Raw genomic sequence first — 20,622 nt, 5'->3', positions numbered from 1 at the left:
CTGACTTGTGCTGTGGCTGTGAGAAATTGACAAGAGGCAAAGGAATGAGCGGAGAAGCAATGCCTCCTGCAATCTTCCTGATTCTGGAGAGATCATAATTAGACACTTGGGCTGAAGTTCTTCAAGTCTGCAGGTTGCGATACCCAGCTGTGAAGTGAGGTGCATTAACTCCCGGATTGTTGCATCACTAGGTTAATACTTTGAATCTGGAAACTTATTATAAATCTGGGGGAAATTACCTTTCTAATGATCTATGGCAAGACCTTCAACTTCTCATAATCTAGGAAGATTTCAAGGCTGACTGCTCGGTTCAGATATTCACAGTTCCCAGACTATATTAAAGGATGTAGCAGCATCATATCTTCTGAGCAGCAGATTTTTCAGGTTCGTAGAAACATAAATGAATAGTGAATCAAACCTATCTTATCTGGGGTGAAATTTTCAAAAGCACCCCAGTGGCTTAGGAACCTAAATTCCATTTTCAAATGGGACTTAGGCACTTGGGAACCCAAGTCTCATTGAAAGTCAATGGGATTTAGGAGCTCAAGTGCTTAAGGGCCAGATTTTTAAAGGTATTAAGTGCATCAAGATGCAGCTAGGTGCCCAATAAGATTTTCAAAAGCACCTAGGCTCTATTTTAATGGTGTTGATCCCATTAAATACAAAAGCGGTCATGATTATCTAGTGAATGTTATCACTCTACAATGCTTTATTACCACACTTCATTGCATACTTATATTTATCACATTCCAAGACCTGTATGAGTTTTCAAAACCAGGAACTTAAGCACTTAATACAGAAAATGTCTTCTAATACAAAAAAGTTTGTGGGTGGGTTTTTTAGTTAGTTCATTCCTAGGCTGAATTCTGCCCTGACATGTCCATGTCCAATTCCATTGAAGAAAATGTGGTTGCACATGAGTCAACAAAAGTGAAATCTGGCCCACTGTTGTCAAGACAGGGCCATTAGCCTGTGGCACTGAAGTCCCATATACATAATGTACAATAAGGAATATCAAGGAACATTAGGTATTGTCTGACAAAACCAAAATGATATTTCTCTAGCTGCCTGGTAGGTTGTCACATGGCATTTTTCACAGGTACCCATGTTGCATTCTTATAATACTGATCAGGTGCCAGGTTTATTCTCCGAACGTTAAGCTCTGTTGCAAAGGTTCTTGCTCTCTGATAGAAGAAAAGAGACATCTCCCGATCCATAAGGAAATTGTGGTAGATTACTGCGAGCCTTGTGTAAATCTTCAGCTGAGCCTTTTTGTTGCCCAAGTCCATGGCAGCTGCAAGTGCCAAATGATAATATCCTGCTGCATCAAAAGGATCCTGAAATAAAAAGGAATATATATTATATTAAGAAGTATACAAACCTGGTTTATTAGATATCAAAGCAAGAGATAATTTGGGTCCCAATTCTAAATGCTGTACTCAGGCAAAATTCATGATTAGACACTTACGGCCAGATTTTGTAAGGTATTTAGACCCCCTAAAGTGCAGATAGGTGCCTAGTGAGGTTTTTAAAACATCTAAGCAGGTTAGGCCCTGAACTCCCACTCTATCCCTTAGATAGCTATCAACCATTCTCCTCTCTCCATATCTTTGAGATATTGCTGTACGGTCCATCCTTTTTTCTAATGCTTTCGCAGATATTTTACCTTCCCTATCTATAGGTTATTCTACACAATATCATTCAATTTCAATATATCAGTATTACTTTTTTTCTCTGTCTAATGTATGTAGAATTTTTTTTAAAAAAAAATCTGGTTTGTGAATAGTGCTGGATTGACGGCTGTGAAGACTGCAAACTTTGTTTATCCACAGAGCAGACAGTGGAACCACCTTCTCCATACTGCACCATGACTCTGCTTCAGACCAGAACAAGAGGGACCACCTCTGGGGAGGAGATGGCAGTTCAGGTTTCCATGCTTATTTGGTCCCTGGTCTCTCTACCAAGAGCACCAATAGGTATGAGAGTTCATAAACAGTATGCTAGAAATCTGTCCTTGAGGAACTTGGGATGAACTTGTACCAAGTACTAGAAAGCTCTATATTCCATTAAAAGTGCACTGAGCTCTCTAATCCCCACAGCTCTGAGCTATTCCACCCAAAATACATGGGTAGCAGGATTATCCAGGTGAAATGTCTGGGCTGACACATAAGATGATGCAAACATATTTTCCACAGTTGTTATTTTAGTACCTCATTCCATTCCTTATTTCATGCTGCCCCTCACACTTGGGAGATGCTCCCTGTAAACATCCACAAAACTAATTCACTGTCTTCCTTCAGTCCTTCCTCAAAACTCTCTTTTTCCAGGATGCCTACAAAAAACTTGAGAATAGATAGGCTGCTGGCATGCTGATACCACAGTCTATCGTGCTGACCAATATTATCTCATTGTGTCCCTGTATTCTCCCATCTCTGTCTGTCTCTATCCATTTGTTGCCTTTTCTCTCAAATGTAGTTTGTAAGATCTTTGGGGCAGGGACTTTGTTTTTGTTCTCTGTTTGTATAGGACCTAACATAATGGGACCCTTGTCCACAACTACAGCTCCTAGGTGCTACAGCAATCAAATCAATCAATAAAAATATTTCTCACCTTTAGGTCATAGAATATAATGTCTCCTAGGATTAGATACACTTTCACATAATACATTGATTCCTCATCAAATTCCAGAGGAGAGGAGCAAAGGGACAACGCTTTTAAGTAAAAGTGTTCAGCAAGTTCACACTGACCCAGGCGATGATGGATAGTAGCCAGTCTGTGATATGCTATTCGTTCATTTAGCTGATTTCCTAATGAAATAACATGTGAATGAGGATACGATTTAAGAGACAATGAGGAGAAGATACATTCTCTCACACTGGGATATGTGAGATGTTTTGCTTTAAGTATTATTTCTGTTCTACCTTTCCTTTTATTTAGTTCTGGTAATTAAACTTTATTCAATATAAAATCACTTTGCCTGACTAAACCCAAGGCCAAATACTGCAGTTCTGATTTCTAAGTAAGAGTTGCTGAATTTAAGTAGTTAGACGTCTCTCCCCCCCAACACTGCAGTATGATTGCCTTTAAAATATTTGAAAATAAAAATGATAGCAATTGCTCTTTCCTCTTTTCCAGCCTATGGAAGATATATATTGATTAGTTTTTAGGTTTATGGTTAAATATTTGGGTGTGAGAGTAGGTGTGTCATATGCCTTTGTGAGGACTCTAGCATCAAACAATGATTTTCTTAGTACTGGTTGGATAATCTAATATTTTATGGTTGGTGGTACTTTACCCCATATCAAAGGAGATAATCTCTGTTAGTAGGATCTCAGGTCTTGACTACATTCTTATCACTTGATGTGACTGAAATAGCCTTAATTTCAACAACATTTTCCATCAAAAATTTTTACCAATTCCCCCCCTTTCCCCCAAAAATTCTGATCAAAGATTTTGTCAAAATTTTCTGTTCTTTCAACCAGCTCTAGAGTTGATCAGCGACGTTTAACAGTAGAAAAATATTAACAAGTTTCAGTAAGTCTGACATTACCAACATTTGGGGGGAAAGTAACAAATTTTGAAAAATACCCACAAATTCTTTATTGATTTTTTTTATCAGCTCTATTCACCACTGAAGAGAGGAAGGAGTCAAAGTCACAGTGCCCCAGATAGCTCTTTAAGGCTACTTCTAATTAATTAGTATTAATCACTCTGTCTTATGTGAAAGGAGGAGAGGAAGGATGATCCAGTGGTTGCAGAATTAGCCTGGGATTTGGCAGACCTGGGGTCTACCTCTGCTCTACCACAAACTCCCTGTGCTTCCTTGGGCAAGTCATTTAATCTCTTTGTGCCTCAGTTCCCCACTTGTAAAATAGGGTAATAGCACTTCCCTACCTCATAGGTGTCTTTTGAGTATAAATATATTAAAGATTGTGAGGCACTCAGACAATGGGGAACAAGGGACTTGAAAATTCTCAAGGAGAAATAACCCATAAACACAAGAATCTGGCAGATTCAGGTACACACTAAGAACTATATCTTGTGTCTCATTATGTGAACAGATTGCTCCATATTCTCTGGTCAGCATGGAAAGTGCAGCATGTCAGATCAAGTCTCCATTCCTCACATTTCTCATGTACAGTAAGTGAGACCTGGAGAGGTTTAATGCTAACAATTGCTAGATTTCAGATGGACTCATCTGGAAATTGCCCCCTGAAACATGTAATCTCGATAACTACTTACAGTTCTGTGAACTAATTAAGAAAATGTTAGGTAGAACATTACCGGACTCAGCTAAGTTAAGAAATGTAACAAAAAACTAATAGAACTCAAGAACTGTCACCTGTTCCAGCTAGAGGGGATCCAAAAATAGAAGGGAAAATGGTATTGGCTTCCTAGCACACAGAACCTTGGCAAAAAGCATCACGAAATGCAAAGGAGGAAGTGACAACTCTTCTCTAGAATTCTGTCAATGATAATAGAAGCCTGACAGTCAGTAGTCTGTGAATATTAGCTTTACCTAACTTCACACTAAGTGTGACGGATACTTGTGCATATTCCAGACTGTCCTCAGAATCCTGTAGATTTACCAGCAATTGCACTAGTTTGTTGCATAATCGGAGTTCTGCCTTTTTGTTTCCAGTCTTAATGGCAAGTGGAAGAGCCCTGTCCTGAAATAAGCACATGCATAAAAAGATCAGTTTGGTTACTGCTGAAGCCCAGAAAACATGTGTACTCATAACTGCTATGGCCCATATTCGTCTCACATTTAGCAAATTCTGTACTTTGCTTTATGCACATAAAACCGGGATTTGGCCCTATCAAAGTCAAAAGGTTGCTTTGCAATTTACTTCAGTGAAACCAGGGATTTGAGAGAATTCAGAGTAGTAATATAGAACAGATTGTAAAGCTCTTTGGGGCGGGAACAGTCTGTTTGCACCGAGGAGAATGGCGTCCATGACTGGGGCTGCTATGAGCACCACAATACAAATAATAAGTAACAATCACTAACCCTGTAGAATGACACTGCTTTTTCCTTCTCCCAGGTACCATTGAAAAATATGTCTCCTGCAGCTTCAAACAATTCCATTCCTAAGTTTGGATCCCCATTACAAAGAGCAGCATCTTGAGCAACCTAGAAAGAAAAATGCACATTCTGTTACGAAGTAATTTTTATTCATTCAGAACTAAAACCCCATAATGAAATGCATTGTATATGGGTTTTGGTACCTGCTGTACAAAATTAGAAACCTTAGAGACAGCAATGTCTTCTTACGTCATCTTATCTATCTCTTTTCACTGTAAGGCTGTTCAGTCCAATATACAGTATTCTTTAGTACTATAGCATACATTTCAATAGCTACACCATATACACTTTAACAGCTAATCTAGATAGAAACAGGAGTTGAAAATTGGATATTTCACAGAGTGAGGGTTTATAGCTCAGGTTTAAGTCTGTGGCCAAATGCTCTAATTATGTAGTTGAGTGAGGTTCCCTTAAAGTGAGCAAAGAATTTGTCCCTCTGTCTTGCTGCTAGGAAATGAATTTATGCCATTTCAGACACAGTGAAATGTCACGACACACTCAATAAAATGAAGGAATTCTGCCATGTACAGGATACTCAGTTATTGATCCCGAAGGATATAATTTACAAGACATAGTGGGAAAAAGCATGTGAATAAAGAAAATTAAGTATTCCTACTTTATCAATATTACAGCCATGTATATCGCAATAGTACAGCAGAACCTTGCTAATTCATTCAGTGGCCATTGCAATGCAATGATTCTTGCAAATGATTAAATTGTGTGGACAGGCAAACAAGAGAACATACACTAAAAAGAGAATGCAACTCCAACTGCACTTCGTTAATTTATTTGACAAGAGTAGCTTCATTTTAATTATGATCACAAAACTGTACAGTAAATCTAAGCAGTATGAGACTTTCACTCCAACACTCTGCTCAGATGAAATACAGTATAAAGTGTGGATTCGTTTAGCGAAAATTAATAAGACTGTAATGTATCTTTTCTAAAAAGTAAAAGTGTTAGTATTCTTGGTAACAGATTGTAAAGCTCTTTGGGGCATTCCAGAGAGGTAACTGAATGACTCACAGAGAATAGTATTCAATAAACACAGTCTCACTTTCTGCACATAGCATGTCCATAGTCAAATCAGGGTTTCAAAGAAATCTCAGTCATATTTTAAAATTAATTAATTCCCAATGAGCTCATGCGCCTTGTTGTCCACTTTCTGCGAACTTTCTTAATAGAGTTTTACAACCCTTTTATTTAATTTCTATTTGTATTATGGTAGTTAGGGGCCTATTACATACCCATAGTAAAAGACAATCCCAGCCTCCAAACATTTTATAATCTGAATAGATAAGAGAAGGGCTACAAAAATGACCATGGAAGAGCTTCCATATGAGAAGAGATTAAAAACACTGGGACTGTTCAGATTAGAAATGAGATGACGAAGGGTGGATATGATAGAGGTCTATAAAATCATGAATGATGTGGAGAAAGTGAATAAGGAAACGTTTTTTAATCCCTTCACATTATGTAAGAACCCAATGAAATGAATAAGCAGCAGATTTAAAACAAACAAAAGGAAGTACTTCTTCACATAATGCTCAATCAACCTGTGGAACTCGTTGCCAGGAGATATTGTGAAGGACACACCTATAACTGGGTTCACAACAGAATTAGATAAGTTTATGGAGGATAGGTTCATCAAAGGTTATTAGTCAAGATGGTCAGGGACGCATCCCATGCTTTGGGTGTTCCTAATCCTCTGACTGTCAGATGCTGGGACTAGATGACAGGGATGGATCACTCAGTAATTGCCCTGTTCTGTCCATTCCCTCTGAAGCATCTGGCATTGTTAGGGTGACCAGACAGCAAGTGTGAAAAATCGGGATGGGGGTGGGGGGTAATAGGCGCCTATATAAGAAAAAGACCCCAAAATCGGGACTGTCCCTATAAAATTGGGACTTCTGGTCACCCTAGGCATTGTCCAGTGTCTGAAGACAGGATACTGGGCTAGATGGACTATGGTGTGACCCAGCATGATTATTCTTATGTTCTTATGAGCAGAGAAGTCATTCCCCAAATGATGTTTCATAGCCAAACAGCAAATCTAAAACAGAATTTTGCATAGACATGCTGATAGACCGGGGCGGGCAAACTTTTTGGCCTGAGGGCCGCAACGGGTTTCAGAAATTGTATGGAGGGCCAGTTAGGGGAGGGGGCGTGTCCCAGCCCCCCCCCCCCCCCCCCCCCGGATTCTTGCCCCATCCAACCCCCCCTGTTCCCTGATGGCCCCCCCGGGACCCCTGCCCCATCCACCCTCCCCCCGCTCCCTGTCCCCTGACCCTCCCTGCAACCCCCGCCCCTGACTGCCCCCCACCGCCCCATCCAACCCCCCCATCTCATTCCTGACTGACCCCTGCCCCCTCCAACCACCCCTTCTCCCTGTCCCCTGACTGCCCCCAGAACCCCTACCCCGACTGACCCCTGCCGCCCCATCCAACCCCCGCCTCCTTCCTGACTGATCCCCCGGGACCCCTGTCTCCATTCAACCCCCCGTTCCCCACCCTCTGACTGCCCCGCACCCTATCCACACCCACTACCCTGAACTCCCCTGCCCTCTATCCAACCCCTCCGCTCCCTGCCCCCTTACCGCGCTGCCTGGAGCGCCGGTGGCTGGTGGTGCTACAGCCGCGCCCCCGGCTGGAGCCGGCCGCACCACTGCGCGGCACAGAGCACCGGGTCAGGCCGGGCTGTGCAGCTGCATTGCCCGAGGAGCTCGCAGCCCTGCTGCCCAGAGCATTGTGCCAGCGGCAGGGGAAGGGGAAGAGCAGGGGAGGGGCCGGGGGCGAGCCTCCCGGACCAGAAGCTCAGGGGCAGGGCAGGAGGGTCCCGTGGGCCGATGTGGCCCGTGGGCCGTAGTTTGTCCACCTCTGTGATAGACCTTTAACAAAGCAGCCCACATAATCAATTCAAAACAAGAGCTCTTTTGAGTCATTATATTAGGGACAGTTTCTCTTTTGCTACATCACCCATAATAATCCCATCTGTATCTCATTCATCATATTTTCACAGAGGTACAGTTATTTTAAAGCCTAGATAAAATTCAGCATACCTGAATATAAAGATCCACTAGCTCATTCTGCCTCAGAATGTAATAGATCTTTCCTGCCTGAAGCCAAGCATATGCCTCTTTCTCTTTCTTCTGAAGATCTATAAATATTCCAAGGCTTCTTTTGGTATATTCCAGAGCTGATCTGTAAGCCCTAGGAAAAAGTAGAAAGAAAGTAAATCCTAATAACTGAGTGCATATGTATAACTTTGTGATGCATATCTTCCTTGTGTAATAAAAAGTAGGTTAACTATTTTCTGTCAGATTTCAAAATGTCTTCTTTTTATGGTATAACTGGATAATATTTCCCAGATGTTTTTGGTAAATAACCAGCTTTTCACATTTTTCACCTCTTCCAGTTTGGTTTTGTTTGATTCCTTCATCTCTTTGCCTTGTTAAATTCCCAGTGTAATAAAGTAATATTTTAGGATAGTTTCTTCCAGATATGTCCTTTCTCATGAGCAGTATCAGAGACAGATTGAAATAACTTCTCCTAGGCCCTGAATCTGCTGTCATGATGGTTAGTTTCTACAATCCTTGTCGTAGAGCATAATGGTGCATAAACAAGTTATTTTCTTTCCAGACGGCGCATTAAGTCACAAAAAATAAACCTGTTCTCACTATATCACCTTGAGCTGTAATCTAAGCAAGGTTAGGCCTGATCAGTACCTGTGTGAGAGACCTCTGAAGAAAACCCAGGTGCTTCTTAAGCTGATGTTACTAACTCAGTAGATGGCACTCTTCCCTTGGAGTCAGTGCTAGGACACTGCTCTTGAAAGAGATGTCTTTCTGATGAGAAGTATAACCTAGATTCTGATCATTTGTGCTCATAAATATCAACATAACACTTTTCACTAGATGTGTAAGTGATCTTTCTCAGGAAGCCACATGAGAATATGCTCAAATCACAGAAGCAGTCATCCAGTCATCCTGACCACATTCATTCCCAATATATCCTTTCCCCTGAACATACAGCATAAGCATATCAAATAACACATTAAGAACTACATGGTATTACAATGAATCCTTAACACAATCTATTCAAACAGCAAAGAGGATCCCAAATATTAGCAATGCTTTAACAATACATACCCTGCTAATCAAATGTCTTTTCAAGGAGTATAAAGACATGCCATAAACTGCATAGGGCTCCAATCCTATGAAAAACCTTCTTGACCAAGCTTGGTTTAAAGCATTCTAGAGTCTCAAATAAATGACCTCCACTTAATCTGAGATGAAATAATCCTAACCAGAGGAATCAAAATGGAGGGGAAGAAACATCCAGACAATGCATCCAGCACAGATCTCAAAATCACTGAACAGTTGCTCAGCAAGTGACATGTGCACAGCCTACCTCTTCCTCCGAGCCCCTGGGTAAAACACTTTTAATTATTATAGCTGTAGATAGACTCTTGCAGTCAGCTCCTTTGTTTTTTCTTTAGTTAAGCCACATGAATATTACTCCTGGGGGAATTCAGCGCCACTACACAATGCAGAATTTTGCAGAAATTAACATTGTGTGCACAGAATTTCCTTCCTCCCACAGAAATGGGCTGCAATGCTGTTAGCCACCACGAGGGGCCACTGGACTCGGCTGGGGGGAAGGAGAGGGAGCTAGATCAGTGGTTTTGAAACTGCGGGTCGCGACCCAGTACTGGGTTGCGGAATGGAAGGCACTGGGTCGCAGCAGCTCTGGTCAGGACCACCAACTGGGCCGTTAAAAGTCCCGTCAGTGGTGCTGCCTGGCTAAGGCAAGCTAGTTCTCACCTGTTCTGACACCGCGCTGCACCCTGGAAGCGGCCAGCAGCAGGTCCAGCTCCTAGGCAGGGGGGCCACAGGGCTCTGCACTCTGCCCCCACCCCGAGCACTGGCTCCACACTCCCATTGGCTGGGAAACGGCCAATGGGAGCGGGGGGCGGTGCCTGTGGGCGAGAGACGCACGGAGCTGCTTGCACACCTCCGCCTAGGAGCCAGACCTGCTGCTGGCTACTTCCGAGCACAGTTGGTCCACGGTGCCAGGACAGGCAGGAAGCCTGCCTTAGCACCCCTGCTGTGCCGTTGACCAGGAGCCGCCCGAGGTAAACTCGTATCCCAATCCCCTGCCCCAGCCCTGAGCCCCACCAAACCCAGAGCCCCTCCTGTACCCCAAACCCCTCATCCCCAGCCCAGAGCCCTGACCCCCTCCCACACCCCAACCCCCTGCCCCAGCCCAGAACCCCTCCCACACCATGAACCCCTCATTCCCGGCCCCACCCCACAGCCCTCACCCCTGCATCCCAACCCTCTGCCCCATCCCTGAGCCCCTCCCACACTCCAAACCCCTCATCTCCAGCTCCGTTTTGTCACAGGCATCAACAATTTTCTTCAACTGGGTCACCAGAAAAAAAGTTTGAAAACCACTGAGTTAGAGGATTCCTAGCAGCTGCAGTTCCCAGCATGCCCTGAGGAAAGGACAGGGCGGTGCTTAGGAAACTCCATGCAAGCCTGGGACTGAGCATCAGGCTGTTTCTCCCTCTGGATCCCTGGGCTTGGGGGAGGGGAGGAAGGAGGCAGAGAAACAGGAACTGGGTTGTCATAGGGGTTTCTTTAACTCTCTATTCCTGGGGAAATTTGTTGTTTGTGTCCATATTGTTACAGACATACTTGCTGATAGGTATTTTGAAATAAATTACCACAATAATTGAAACTGGTGTGATTATGTAGTGTTATTTTAATAAATAAAATTTGCAGAATTTTAAAATATTGTGCACAGAATTTTTAAATTTTTTGGCACAGACTGCCCCCAGGAGAAGAATGTGAAGCTCCTGGAAATGAAAGCTAGATGGCAGTGGCCAAAACCTGGCACTATACAAGTGTCCACATATTTTATCTATTCATGTCAGTTCTGACCAGCCACGCCTTCTAGGAATTGAGGCTTTCCTTGGTACAGACAGCTAATTGCACTATGTTTTGCTGTGGTTTTATTATGTGGACCCTTCACATATACTCAGGACCAAATACAGCTGGCCAGGTGCTGTGGAGATAAAGAGGGAGGTGGGGAAAGGAATCAGTCTCCACAGGCCACAAAGCAGCCATGTAGACACTCTGCAGTGGTTATTTTTATGCAGTGACTGATGTGGAGCACTTACATGGCTTCTCCCCCAGTGAGGGAATGGGAGGCTCCTCACATAGGCAGATCCTTAGCTCAGCCCCTGGCTTGCCCACACTCACCTCTCTCCTGGCTCCTCTGTGCTACTACCTAGGGGATATATGTGTAAGAGGACTATCCTTTGCCAGGGCTGCATGACTTACTTGGATCCAGCCTCCCACACTTGCGCAGTGGAACTATGCTGGTTCTGCTGCTCAAAGGCCATCAACAGCCACAGAGAAGGGGACAGGATTTGCCCCTAAATAAGATAGTTTTTCTAGATGTCCTCTCACAATTAGGCTTGTAACATTACACTCATTTCACTGGGGATGCAAGCCTGATACAAACCCAGGAAGTGTAATAACCCACTATCAGTGGCATCTGATTTCAAGTTTCAGGTAACTGGAGCACCAGAATCACTAATGCAGACAATAAAGTGAGAAGTTTGATCCTGATGTCCTGTGGTCAACACTCAGGGTGATGTACTCTGAACGAAGAAGCACCAAGCATAGCTGCATCCAAAAAGTATTTGAATCACTTCTGACTGGCAATACGGAACTTTGCAGGTGTCCGCAGTATACATGTAAAACCACAGACAGGAAGAGTATTATAACAGAAGGATAGATAACCGTGGGGATATGCAGCCATTCAAGAGAGTCTCAGTTCAGTTTCTAGTGGAAAAGGTTTCCACATATTAATTGTGATGGTGACTTTTGTTAACATCGGTCATTGTCACAGCAGTGACACCAATGCGGCAAATTTTCAGAAGAGTTCAGCTTGTGGGGGGCTGCTGAGGATGGCCCCAACGGTGAGTGCTGAGTATTGGAAAATCTGGCCTGGAGGTCATTGGAAAAGCCGCACCAATTAAACTCTCGGCTGTGAAGGCAGAGTCGGCAATTCCAGGCTAAGGCATATTGGCAGAACAGTGTGGGAGAAGATTGTCCTGCCATTGCCAATACCCTGCTTGCTGACTTCAGCCTCCAGAGCTAAATCTTCTCATGAGTACAAAACAAAACAAAAAATCAGTCGTTTAAATGGACCTCACCTTTCTGTGCCTAAAGAGAGATACAGCTGACTGATGGTTTCCAAAATTTGCCCCTCCAAAACTTTGTCTGACATTTTCCTAGCCAAGGATAGTTGATATTCATTGTAAATGACACACTGAGCTTCATCTGGAACAACTGTAGTGTAGAATTGACACAGCAACTGAACAGCTTGGAGCTGACCTGGGAAACCAGATTAGGAAATAGAAATGAACACTCAACATGAATCTTTAGTTTAAACAAAAATGAAACAAGCCTTAAGTGAACTCACTCAGGTTGTTGTAACCCGGAATTGCTGGAACATTGTCATACATAATATCTTTTTCAGACATAGCCCTGTACCATGGCAGATTTACCCTCCACTGCCGCATCCCCCTCTGCCTTAACTAGTGAAGACTAGAGATGACCTCATGCTTAGTGTCTGGAATAAAAGGTGCTAAAAGCATTGTTCTCTCTGCATCTTCTGCCTGCCGATCAATGAAGTGTCATTCAGAAAGACCAACAGTGTAGCTGGGTAGATCAAGTAAGTGAAAACTTTCCTTAATTTTTACAATTTAAAATTAAAATGGATGTGCTCCATGTTTACGACACAATTCATTTCCACTCCAGATACTGCTGGGCACACAGGCATTTTTCATTTACTTTTATTATTGAACTAGTTTCTTTCTGTCAAGATTTTCATTTTCTACACCATTTCTGAGAGCCCTAAAAACTGTTCAAAGAGCAAGGACTCTGCCTCAGTTACTTCTCGTTGCCAAATAGCATGTGATCGTATCATTAAAGATGGTCTCATAGAATCATAGAATATCAGGGTTGGAAGAGACCTCAGGAGGTCATCTAGTCCAACCCCCTGCTCAAAGCAGGACCAATCCCCAATTTTTGCCCCAGATCCCTAAATGGCCCCCTCAAGGATTGAACTCACAACCCTGGGTTTAGCAGGCCAATGCTCAAACCACTGAGCTATCCCTCTCATAATGCATATGCACAAAGGGACCAGAATTGAAGTAACCTGTGAGGCCTTAATTCTCGCATTTCCTAACTTCTGAATGCCTGACTTTGCAACCTATCAATTGAAGGTACTTATACAATCCTCATTACCATAGTATCTGAGCTCCATGCAATCTTTAACATCTTTATCCTCATAACACCCCTGCGAGGGAGGGTATTATGATCATGGCCTACAGAGAAGTTAGATAAAAACATATAGTACTCTGTCTGGAGGGTTGCAACATAACATTGCTTTATTTCTTAATTTCCAAAACTTTAAACATGCAAGAACTAAAAAAACAGAGAGAGAGAGAGAGAGAGAGAGAGAGAGAGAGAAAGCAGACTGTTCCATAAGGTAGACAGGCACAACTCACCCAACCTTGCTCGAGGCTGGCTCTCTGCAGACTGATAGCTGAAAGACACAGATTGCATGCTTTCCTACAGAGACCCCTACCCTGCAAGCAAGACTAGGAAAACTCCTAAGATTTAAAGTAATATCTTAGCATTTTAACACAGTTTTCAATATGCCACATAGGGAAATACTATTTCCCACTATTTTCTCCCCATTTCACAGATGGCAAACTGAGACACAGAGAGGCTAAGTGACTTCTCCAAGGTCACACAGGAAGTCTGTGACAGGGCAGGGAACTGAAATCATATCTTCTGAGTCAGCCTAGTGCCTAACAACCGGACCATCCTCCCTCTTTCCTCTCCTCTCTCACATGCATGCTTTCAGTGTAAACACAAGATTTCTGGGTTTTGAGTCACTCATATAACTGTCACATCAACTGAAAATAAAAAATATTGCTTAAGGAGGAGCTGGAATGTATATAGATAGCAAACATTCCCAAACTCCCAGGGTACAGTAAAATTTATTTGAAAAACAAAACAAATGTACTTACTTTCCAAATGATTTGTTTCCATTGCCACCAATAATGCCCATTCATAATAAAATTGTCCTCTTTTCTTATGAGTTCCATTAGCATAATAGCGTCCCAGTTGGAGGAGGACTTGAGTAAAATTGTGACCACCATCCAAGCTTGGAAGTCCAGAGAATAGCTTTACTGCTTTGACATAGTAGTGCTCTGCCAAACAATTGGCTGCTAAATGCAGGCAGAGAGTTCCAAAATTAGCCAGAACCACAGCATGGTTGTGTACCATATCAGCCTCTTCTGAAACGTGCAGAGCTTTGTAGTAACTCGCAGCAGCTTGCTTTATGTTGTTGGTTCGTTTCAAAGCAATGGCAGTCATATTATAAACAACACCTAACTGCTGAGGACTACTCAATGAAGAGTCTACAATGGTATTTAGGATGGCCAAAGCGACAGTATTTTGCCTGTGAAGAATATATAACCAAGCAAGTGAAACTAAATGGTTAATAGTTTCTCCCACATGGGCAGAAGTATTGAAGTCCAGTACTTTCTCCATATAAACAATGGCTTCTCCATACCGTCTGTGATGACTGTAGAGTTCGGATAAGCTAAGATAAATTGTGCTGCATAGTTTTTGCTGCTCATTGGTAAATGCTGAGGAAAGTGCCTGTCTGAGATAAGGTGCAATTTGGGATGGGAGCATTTGCCCAGCTTTCCTCAGCCTATGGAGTTTGGGAGCATTTTTGGTGACTAAATCAATGCTTCTCAAAGAGTCCATTAGAGTATATGATCCCTGGGAAGAAGCAACCTTTATGCAACTTAGCACAATGTGTGGCAAGCATTTTTGATTGTAGGACTCACCTAGTTTAAAATAGCAGTCGGCTGACAGCGAGCTCTTCTGTAAATCCAAGTCATTATTCAAAAGCTGCAGCCTTTCTAGGAATGGTAGTGCCTCTTCATACTGTTTAAGTTTTGTGTAATGTTTTGCCAAGAGGAAGCATGCTCTGGCTTCTGCATGCTTGCTCTGACTCAGTACTGTCCTCTTTAAAGCGTACCTTAGAATGTCTGACTCCATGTCAGTGCTACAGATGTAGCTGGGAATTCCCATGAGCAGGGAAGTAACCTTGTCAAAAATCTGAGCACATTTTCCTTTGTTCTTCTGTTTCAAGTAGATGACTGTTAGATTTGTATAAAGAGCAACTACAAGATACAGGTCACTAAAACCTCCTCTTATAGCTCCTAAGGCTTCTTCAAAATAAACGCGAGCTTGGGAAAATTTGAGCTTTCTAACACACAGTCTACCCAAAAGAAAGCATAGCCTTGTTAGGGCCCAAGGCAGATTTGCTTTCTTTGCTGCCTCCCTTGCCAGTCCAAAATAGTCAACCAGTTGTTCTTCACCAGTGTAGCCATAAAATGTGGTGTTAAGAAACGGGAAGGAGAAGTCGTACAGGTTTTTGAAGTGCACCTCATACTCTTTACTGTTTAAGAACAACAATAATGCCTGAAAGACCCCAGACCCGTGATCTTCTTCATCTTGTTGTATGCAGAAACGTGGCTCTTCAGCCAAGGCACAGGTCTGCTGATTTGAAGAGCTAGGAAAATCATTTCCTTGACTAGATGTCCCTTTCAAGTGGAGCTGGAAATCTTTACATTTCATAAGGGATTCTTTTACCATCTCCCTCATTCTATTGGAGTCTGTATTAGATGAGGGATGTGGCATTTCTGCAATTCAAAAGCAAGTTATGTGATCCAACTAAATACAAGATCCAACTAAATACGAGAATATAGACAGATTTATGGGGCAGGAAATTCAAGCAAAATTAATTGACAGACAATGGTGTAAAGAAACACAAATAGAGCTTTCGTTTTCCCTTGAGAAGACGTTTAATGTTTATACTCTTCAGTGAAACAGAATACTTGTGTGAGGGTTATAAATACAGCTAGTGGGAAAGTGGGTGTTTTTCCCCCATTGAAAATTTTGACTTTTTTTTAAAAGCCCAAAAAGCTCCCCCCCTCCCTGCAAGTTTTGGTTGCTGAAAACTGCCACAAATTGAAATAAATTTCAGGTGGAAACTGCCAAAAACTCTCTCTCTCTCAAAATAAAATAAACTGAAATCAGTTTGGGCCTTTTGTTTTCTGACAAAAATATATAATGTTCAAGAAAAGAAAACACTCTACAAAAATTTTCATTTAGTTGAAAACCCAATTTTTCAACTAAAAAAATTAATAGAAATTTTCCAACCAACTCCAGTCATCAAAAGCCATCCTAACAACTGTGATGATATTGTGTTCTCTCTTTGTTTCTCTGAGCATAGGAGTATGCTGGGAAGATTAAAGATGTAGCAGGCCTATAGCTTCTGTGATGAGCCTTTTTCAATTAATGGAAAATGAGTCTAGAATGAGTCAGATTTGTGCTGTGTTTGGTGCAATCGCAAATAAGAAGCAAATCCTGCTTCCTTCCACCCTTCAGCAATGGAACTAGCATGGTTCGGGGGGTGGGCAGAGGGGGGACCTATGTGGAGGATTTGGTAGGCCACTCAGGATATGGAAGTCCCCTGGTCAGAGTAGTTGGGGTTAGCACAGGGGAGAGGAATTGCCCATAGACTTTGTCAGTTAGAAAAAGAACAATTGAGTATCAATAAGAGTTTATTGGGGCTGCACATATAGAAAGTTCTGTGAACTCCCAGAGAACTCCATCCCCAAAGCTATCCAGCAGGATTCTCATTTTATATTTAGAATATAAGCTTGCAAGACCATCTCATTGTTATGTGTGTGTTCAGTGCTTTGCACAACTGAACGCTGATCCAAGATGTAGGACCCAGATGTGACAGCAATACAAATAATAATATTAAATGACACAACAAAACATCATCAGGAAAAATGCTCATTAGATGATCACACCCTAAGAGCATGAAAGTGTTTGTAGCAGATTCTGAACCTTCATGGGTGTCACATAACACATTCTGCCTTCCTAGCCAGAGAAATTTACAGCAGGACTGCATGGCAAGGGAAAAGGGAGATCTGAAAAGGAGCATATAACAACAACAATAGGGATCCACAAAACATTTCCGTGAACAGGCACAGAAGGTGGGGGGGGGGGGGGAAATCATACCAAACAGAAACAATTTTAAAATGTGAAATCCTGTTAATTTTTCCCACAATAGGATCAGAAACAAAGACCTAAGATGATCAAAAATAATATAAAATATATTATACATTTTACCTTGTTCTTGAGGGTTCTGAAATTCTAATTCTTCTAATCTGTCTGAAAGAAAACGAAAATAGCACCAGTAATTATACCCTGTCTTTTCTCCAGCAGGATTATTTAAGCCTTTCTACCTACAGTATTTCAGGTGCGTTATGGACGTTAAAATGAATGGATCATTTATATAAACTTGTAAAAATTAACAAAAAGCTTAGTTCACTGGTGAGCTACTCCTATGCTTATGATTCCCTTCTTCTACACTATTACAGTCATTCATATTCTCTGCACAACAACCTGTAATATTTAAGAGTAATGGTACCTCTGCCTGAGCATATGGCAATGTACAGCTATACATGTAAAACTGACCTGGAATTATAGTAGGTGGCTGTTGCATTACACAATATCTATATAATCTAATGGTAATATTAGAATATATTTTTGGTTTCTATGACGGGACAGTGTAAAAATATAAAGCTCTCCCCTTGAATGCAGCATAACCCAAAAAACAGCATGTTATACCATTGACACATTATAACACAGATTTTCTAAGCGCTATATTCACGATCCAGATTTAAATGCTGTGTGTGTTTAACAAAGCACATCTAAAGAAGAGCTAAGAATGGTCATATTATGTAGAACAGACCATCAAATCTTCCACAAAGGATTTCCAATCAATTGCAGACAACCTCCATAACTGGTAATGGTATCTCGTTCCTTAATAAGTTCTGGCTTATGTCAATTACTGTAGGATAATTTGTTTGATTGCATATTCTTTTATTGATGTTTCTGACAAAATTCAGTTACTCACATTATAATGAATGAGTTCACTGTCCTTCACATGCTAAATGCCAGCTAAAGCTGCGAAGAATGTGAAGGATATGGCAGAAAGTCTAAAATATAGACTCATGGAGCTAAGTCATGTTAAAGCAGGTTTGAAACAGTTTTGTTTTAGAAGGCATTTAGAATGACATGTGGAGTTAATTAATGGTTTTATGCTGGTACTTGCAGTATTTGCTTTGTTGTACATCCCTTCTGATTCTTTTGTGCATAAATGCCATAATAATATTTTGCGTGTATGTGTGCATAAATGCGATAATATTTCGTGTGGGTGTGTAAGTAATTCTATACCATGGTCATGGACTCTGTAATAACAACAGTGTCAGATCTTCAGCTGGTCTATATTGACGTAGCTCCACTGACTTCAGTGAAGTTACGTTGATTTATACTAGCTGAGGACCTGAGCCACAGATTAAATAGGATATTATTTTCAGATTCTTATGTCATGCAAATCCTGTCATGTTCAGTAAATGGTACTCCTAGTAAAAGTCAAGGAGAGATATTTTTCTTTAGACAAATGTTGTGTTTGACAAACACAGCAAGGGACAATTTCAAAAACACCATAAGAAGCTGTTCTTAGGGAATGGGAGCCTAATCCTATTTCCACGAAAGTCAGTGAGAGCTGTGGCATTGAGTTTAAGAGACTGATTCCAAGGCCAGAATGGACCATTGTGATCATCTAGTCTGACCTCGTGTTTAACACAAGCCATAGGACTTCTCCAAGAAAAATTCCGAAAGCATATCGTTTAGAAAAACATCCAATCTTGATTTTAAATTTGCCAGGGATAGAAAATCCAGCCTTGGTAAGTTGTTCCAGTGGTTAAATACTCTTAGCATTAAAGATTTATGCCGTATTTCCAGTCTGAATTTATCTAGCTTCAACCTCGTGTTATACCTTATTCTACTAGATTGAAGAGCCCTTTATTAAATATTTGTTCCCCATCTAGGCCTAGGTGCTGGGTATTTTTTCTTCCCGGGGGTGCTCTACCCACCCAGAGGCCCCACCTCCTCCTTCAAAGCTCCGCCCTCACTCTGCCTCTTCCCAGCCCCGCTCTTCCCCCTCCCTCAAGGCCTGACCCTCACTCTGCCCCCTCCTTCAAGGCCCCACCCTGGCTCTGCCTCTTCCTGCCTTCCTCCACCCCCCTCCACTCACTGCTCTCTGCCCTTCCCCAAGCCCCTGCCCCAGCCACCAAACAGCTGTTTGGCGGCACCGAAAAACAGCTGTGACTGGTGGGCACTGAGCACCGGCTATTTTTTTTCCCCATGGATGCTCTGTGGTTGGAGCACCCATGGAGTCAGTGCCTATGCATTTAGGTACTTATAGACTAATCAAGTCACACCTTAAACGTCTCTTTGTTATGCTATATATATTGAGCTCCTCGAGTCTATCACTATGTGATGGGATGTATAAGCCCCACCCTGTGGAACCAAGTGTTAATGAGCAGTTTTGGGCCTAGAAGGCCCCATCCAGCCACACCTGCTGGGCATGCTCACAATGGAGGCAGAGCTCAGTCAAGGTGCAGAGAGTAGGGGAACAGTCCTATGCTATTAGCTCCTGCAGGAGGTACCACACTACCCAAACCAGGCCCCACTGCTGAAGGCTTCATGAAGACCAGGAATGGCAGGCTGCCATTGAAGAAAAGCCTCTGGATCACTGTCAGGGAGAACCTCTCCTTCCCCTGCACCCTATGAGTCCATAAACAGGCCCTGTTTTGACTTTGGAAGGACACGTTGAGGTACGAAGTGACCCAGGGAACAGACTTGATGGCGTCCGCCCCCAGGCTGTATATCCAACCTGCCAGTCACAGGGTCCAGTGGAGTAGGGAAGGCCCAGGTTCCCCTACACCAGCTTCCCAGACTCCGACCACCTGATAATACCACTGGACTCAGATGCAACAAGCCTCCCCCTTCCCCAACACACTATAAGATGTGTTCTCATGGCTCCTCTCTGAAGCTTCTCCAATTTCCTTTCAGGACTGGACACAGTATTCCAGCAGTGGTTGCACCAGTGACAAATGCAGAGGTAAAATAACCTCTCTACTCTTACTTGAGATTCCCCTGTTTATGTATCTAAGGACTGCATTAGCCTTTTTGGCCACCGCAACGCATCAGGAGCTCATGTTCAGCCGATTATCCACCACCACCTCCAAATCTTTTCCAAAGTCACTGCTTCCCAGGATAGAGCCCCCCGTCTTGTCAGTATGGCCTACAATTTTTGTTCATAGCAAAGTGGGAGGAGAATGGCTCCCTGTTGTTTCTATGTGTGCATGGAAAAGTGAGAGGGCTTTTATAATGATAATGACTTTACATCAAAAATGCCACTGCTATGAGAAAGAGAATGTTATTTCTTTGAACTGACATATTATAGCTATTTTTCTACACTTTGAAAGCTCATTCAAGCATAAAGGTG

General features: G+C 42.3%; 1 protein-coding gene and 1 long non-coding RNA gene across 7 annotated transcripts in view; one reads left to right on the top strand and one right to left on the bottom strand.

Annotated features, from left to right (window-relative positions):
- Window positions 1–685: 685 nt before the first annotated feature.
- SH3TC1 (SH3 domain and tetratricopeptide repeats 1) overlaps window positions 686–20,622 on the bottom strand; it is a 59,809-nt gene continuing 39,872 nt past the window's right edge. For all 6 annotated transcript variants that reach the window (XM_043544712.1, XM_043544713.1, XM_043544711.1 and 3 more), the window contains 8 exons: window positions 17,394–17,435; window positions 14,201–15,892; window positions 12,314–12,494; window positions 8,145–8,295; window positions 5,012–5,134; window positions 4,520–4,670; window positions 2,611–2,807; window positions 686–1,337 (listed from right to left, as the gene is read on the bottom strand). In XM_043544712.1, coding sequence (XP_043400647.1) covers window positions 1,080–1,337; window positions 2,611–2,807; window positions 4,520–4,670; window positions 5,012–5,134; window positions 8,145–8,295; window positions 12,314–12,494; window positions 14,201–15,892; window positions 17,394–17,435 — 2,795 coding nt within the window. In that variant the 3' untranslated portion in view covers window positions 686–1,079. The remainder of the gene's footprint in view (window positions 1,338–2,610; window positions 2,808–4,519; window positions 4,671–5,011; window positions 5,135–8,144; window positions 8,296–12,313; window positions 12,495–14,200; window positions 15,893–17,393; window positions 17,436–20,622) is intronic.
- LOC122465398 lies at window positions 1,835–6,822 on the top strand. Its single transcript, XR_006290210.1, has 3 exons — window positions 1,835–1,976; window positions 4,062–4,140; window positions 5,046–6,822. It is a non-coding gene; the product is annotated as an uncharacterized LOC122465398 (long non-coding RNA).

This window comes from Chelonia mydas, chromosome 4, assembly GCF_015237465.2.
Source record: "Chelonia mydas isolate rCheMyd1 chromosome 4, rCheMyd1.pri.v2, whole genome shotgun sequence".
NCBI classification, from domain to species: domain Eukaryota; kingdom Metazoa; phylum Chordata; order Testudines; family Cheloniidae; genus Chelonia; species Chelonia mydas.
Note: the sequence above shows the minus strand (reverse complement) of the source record. Positions and strands in the feature narration are given on the sequence as shown.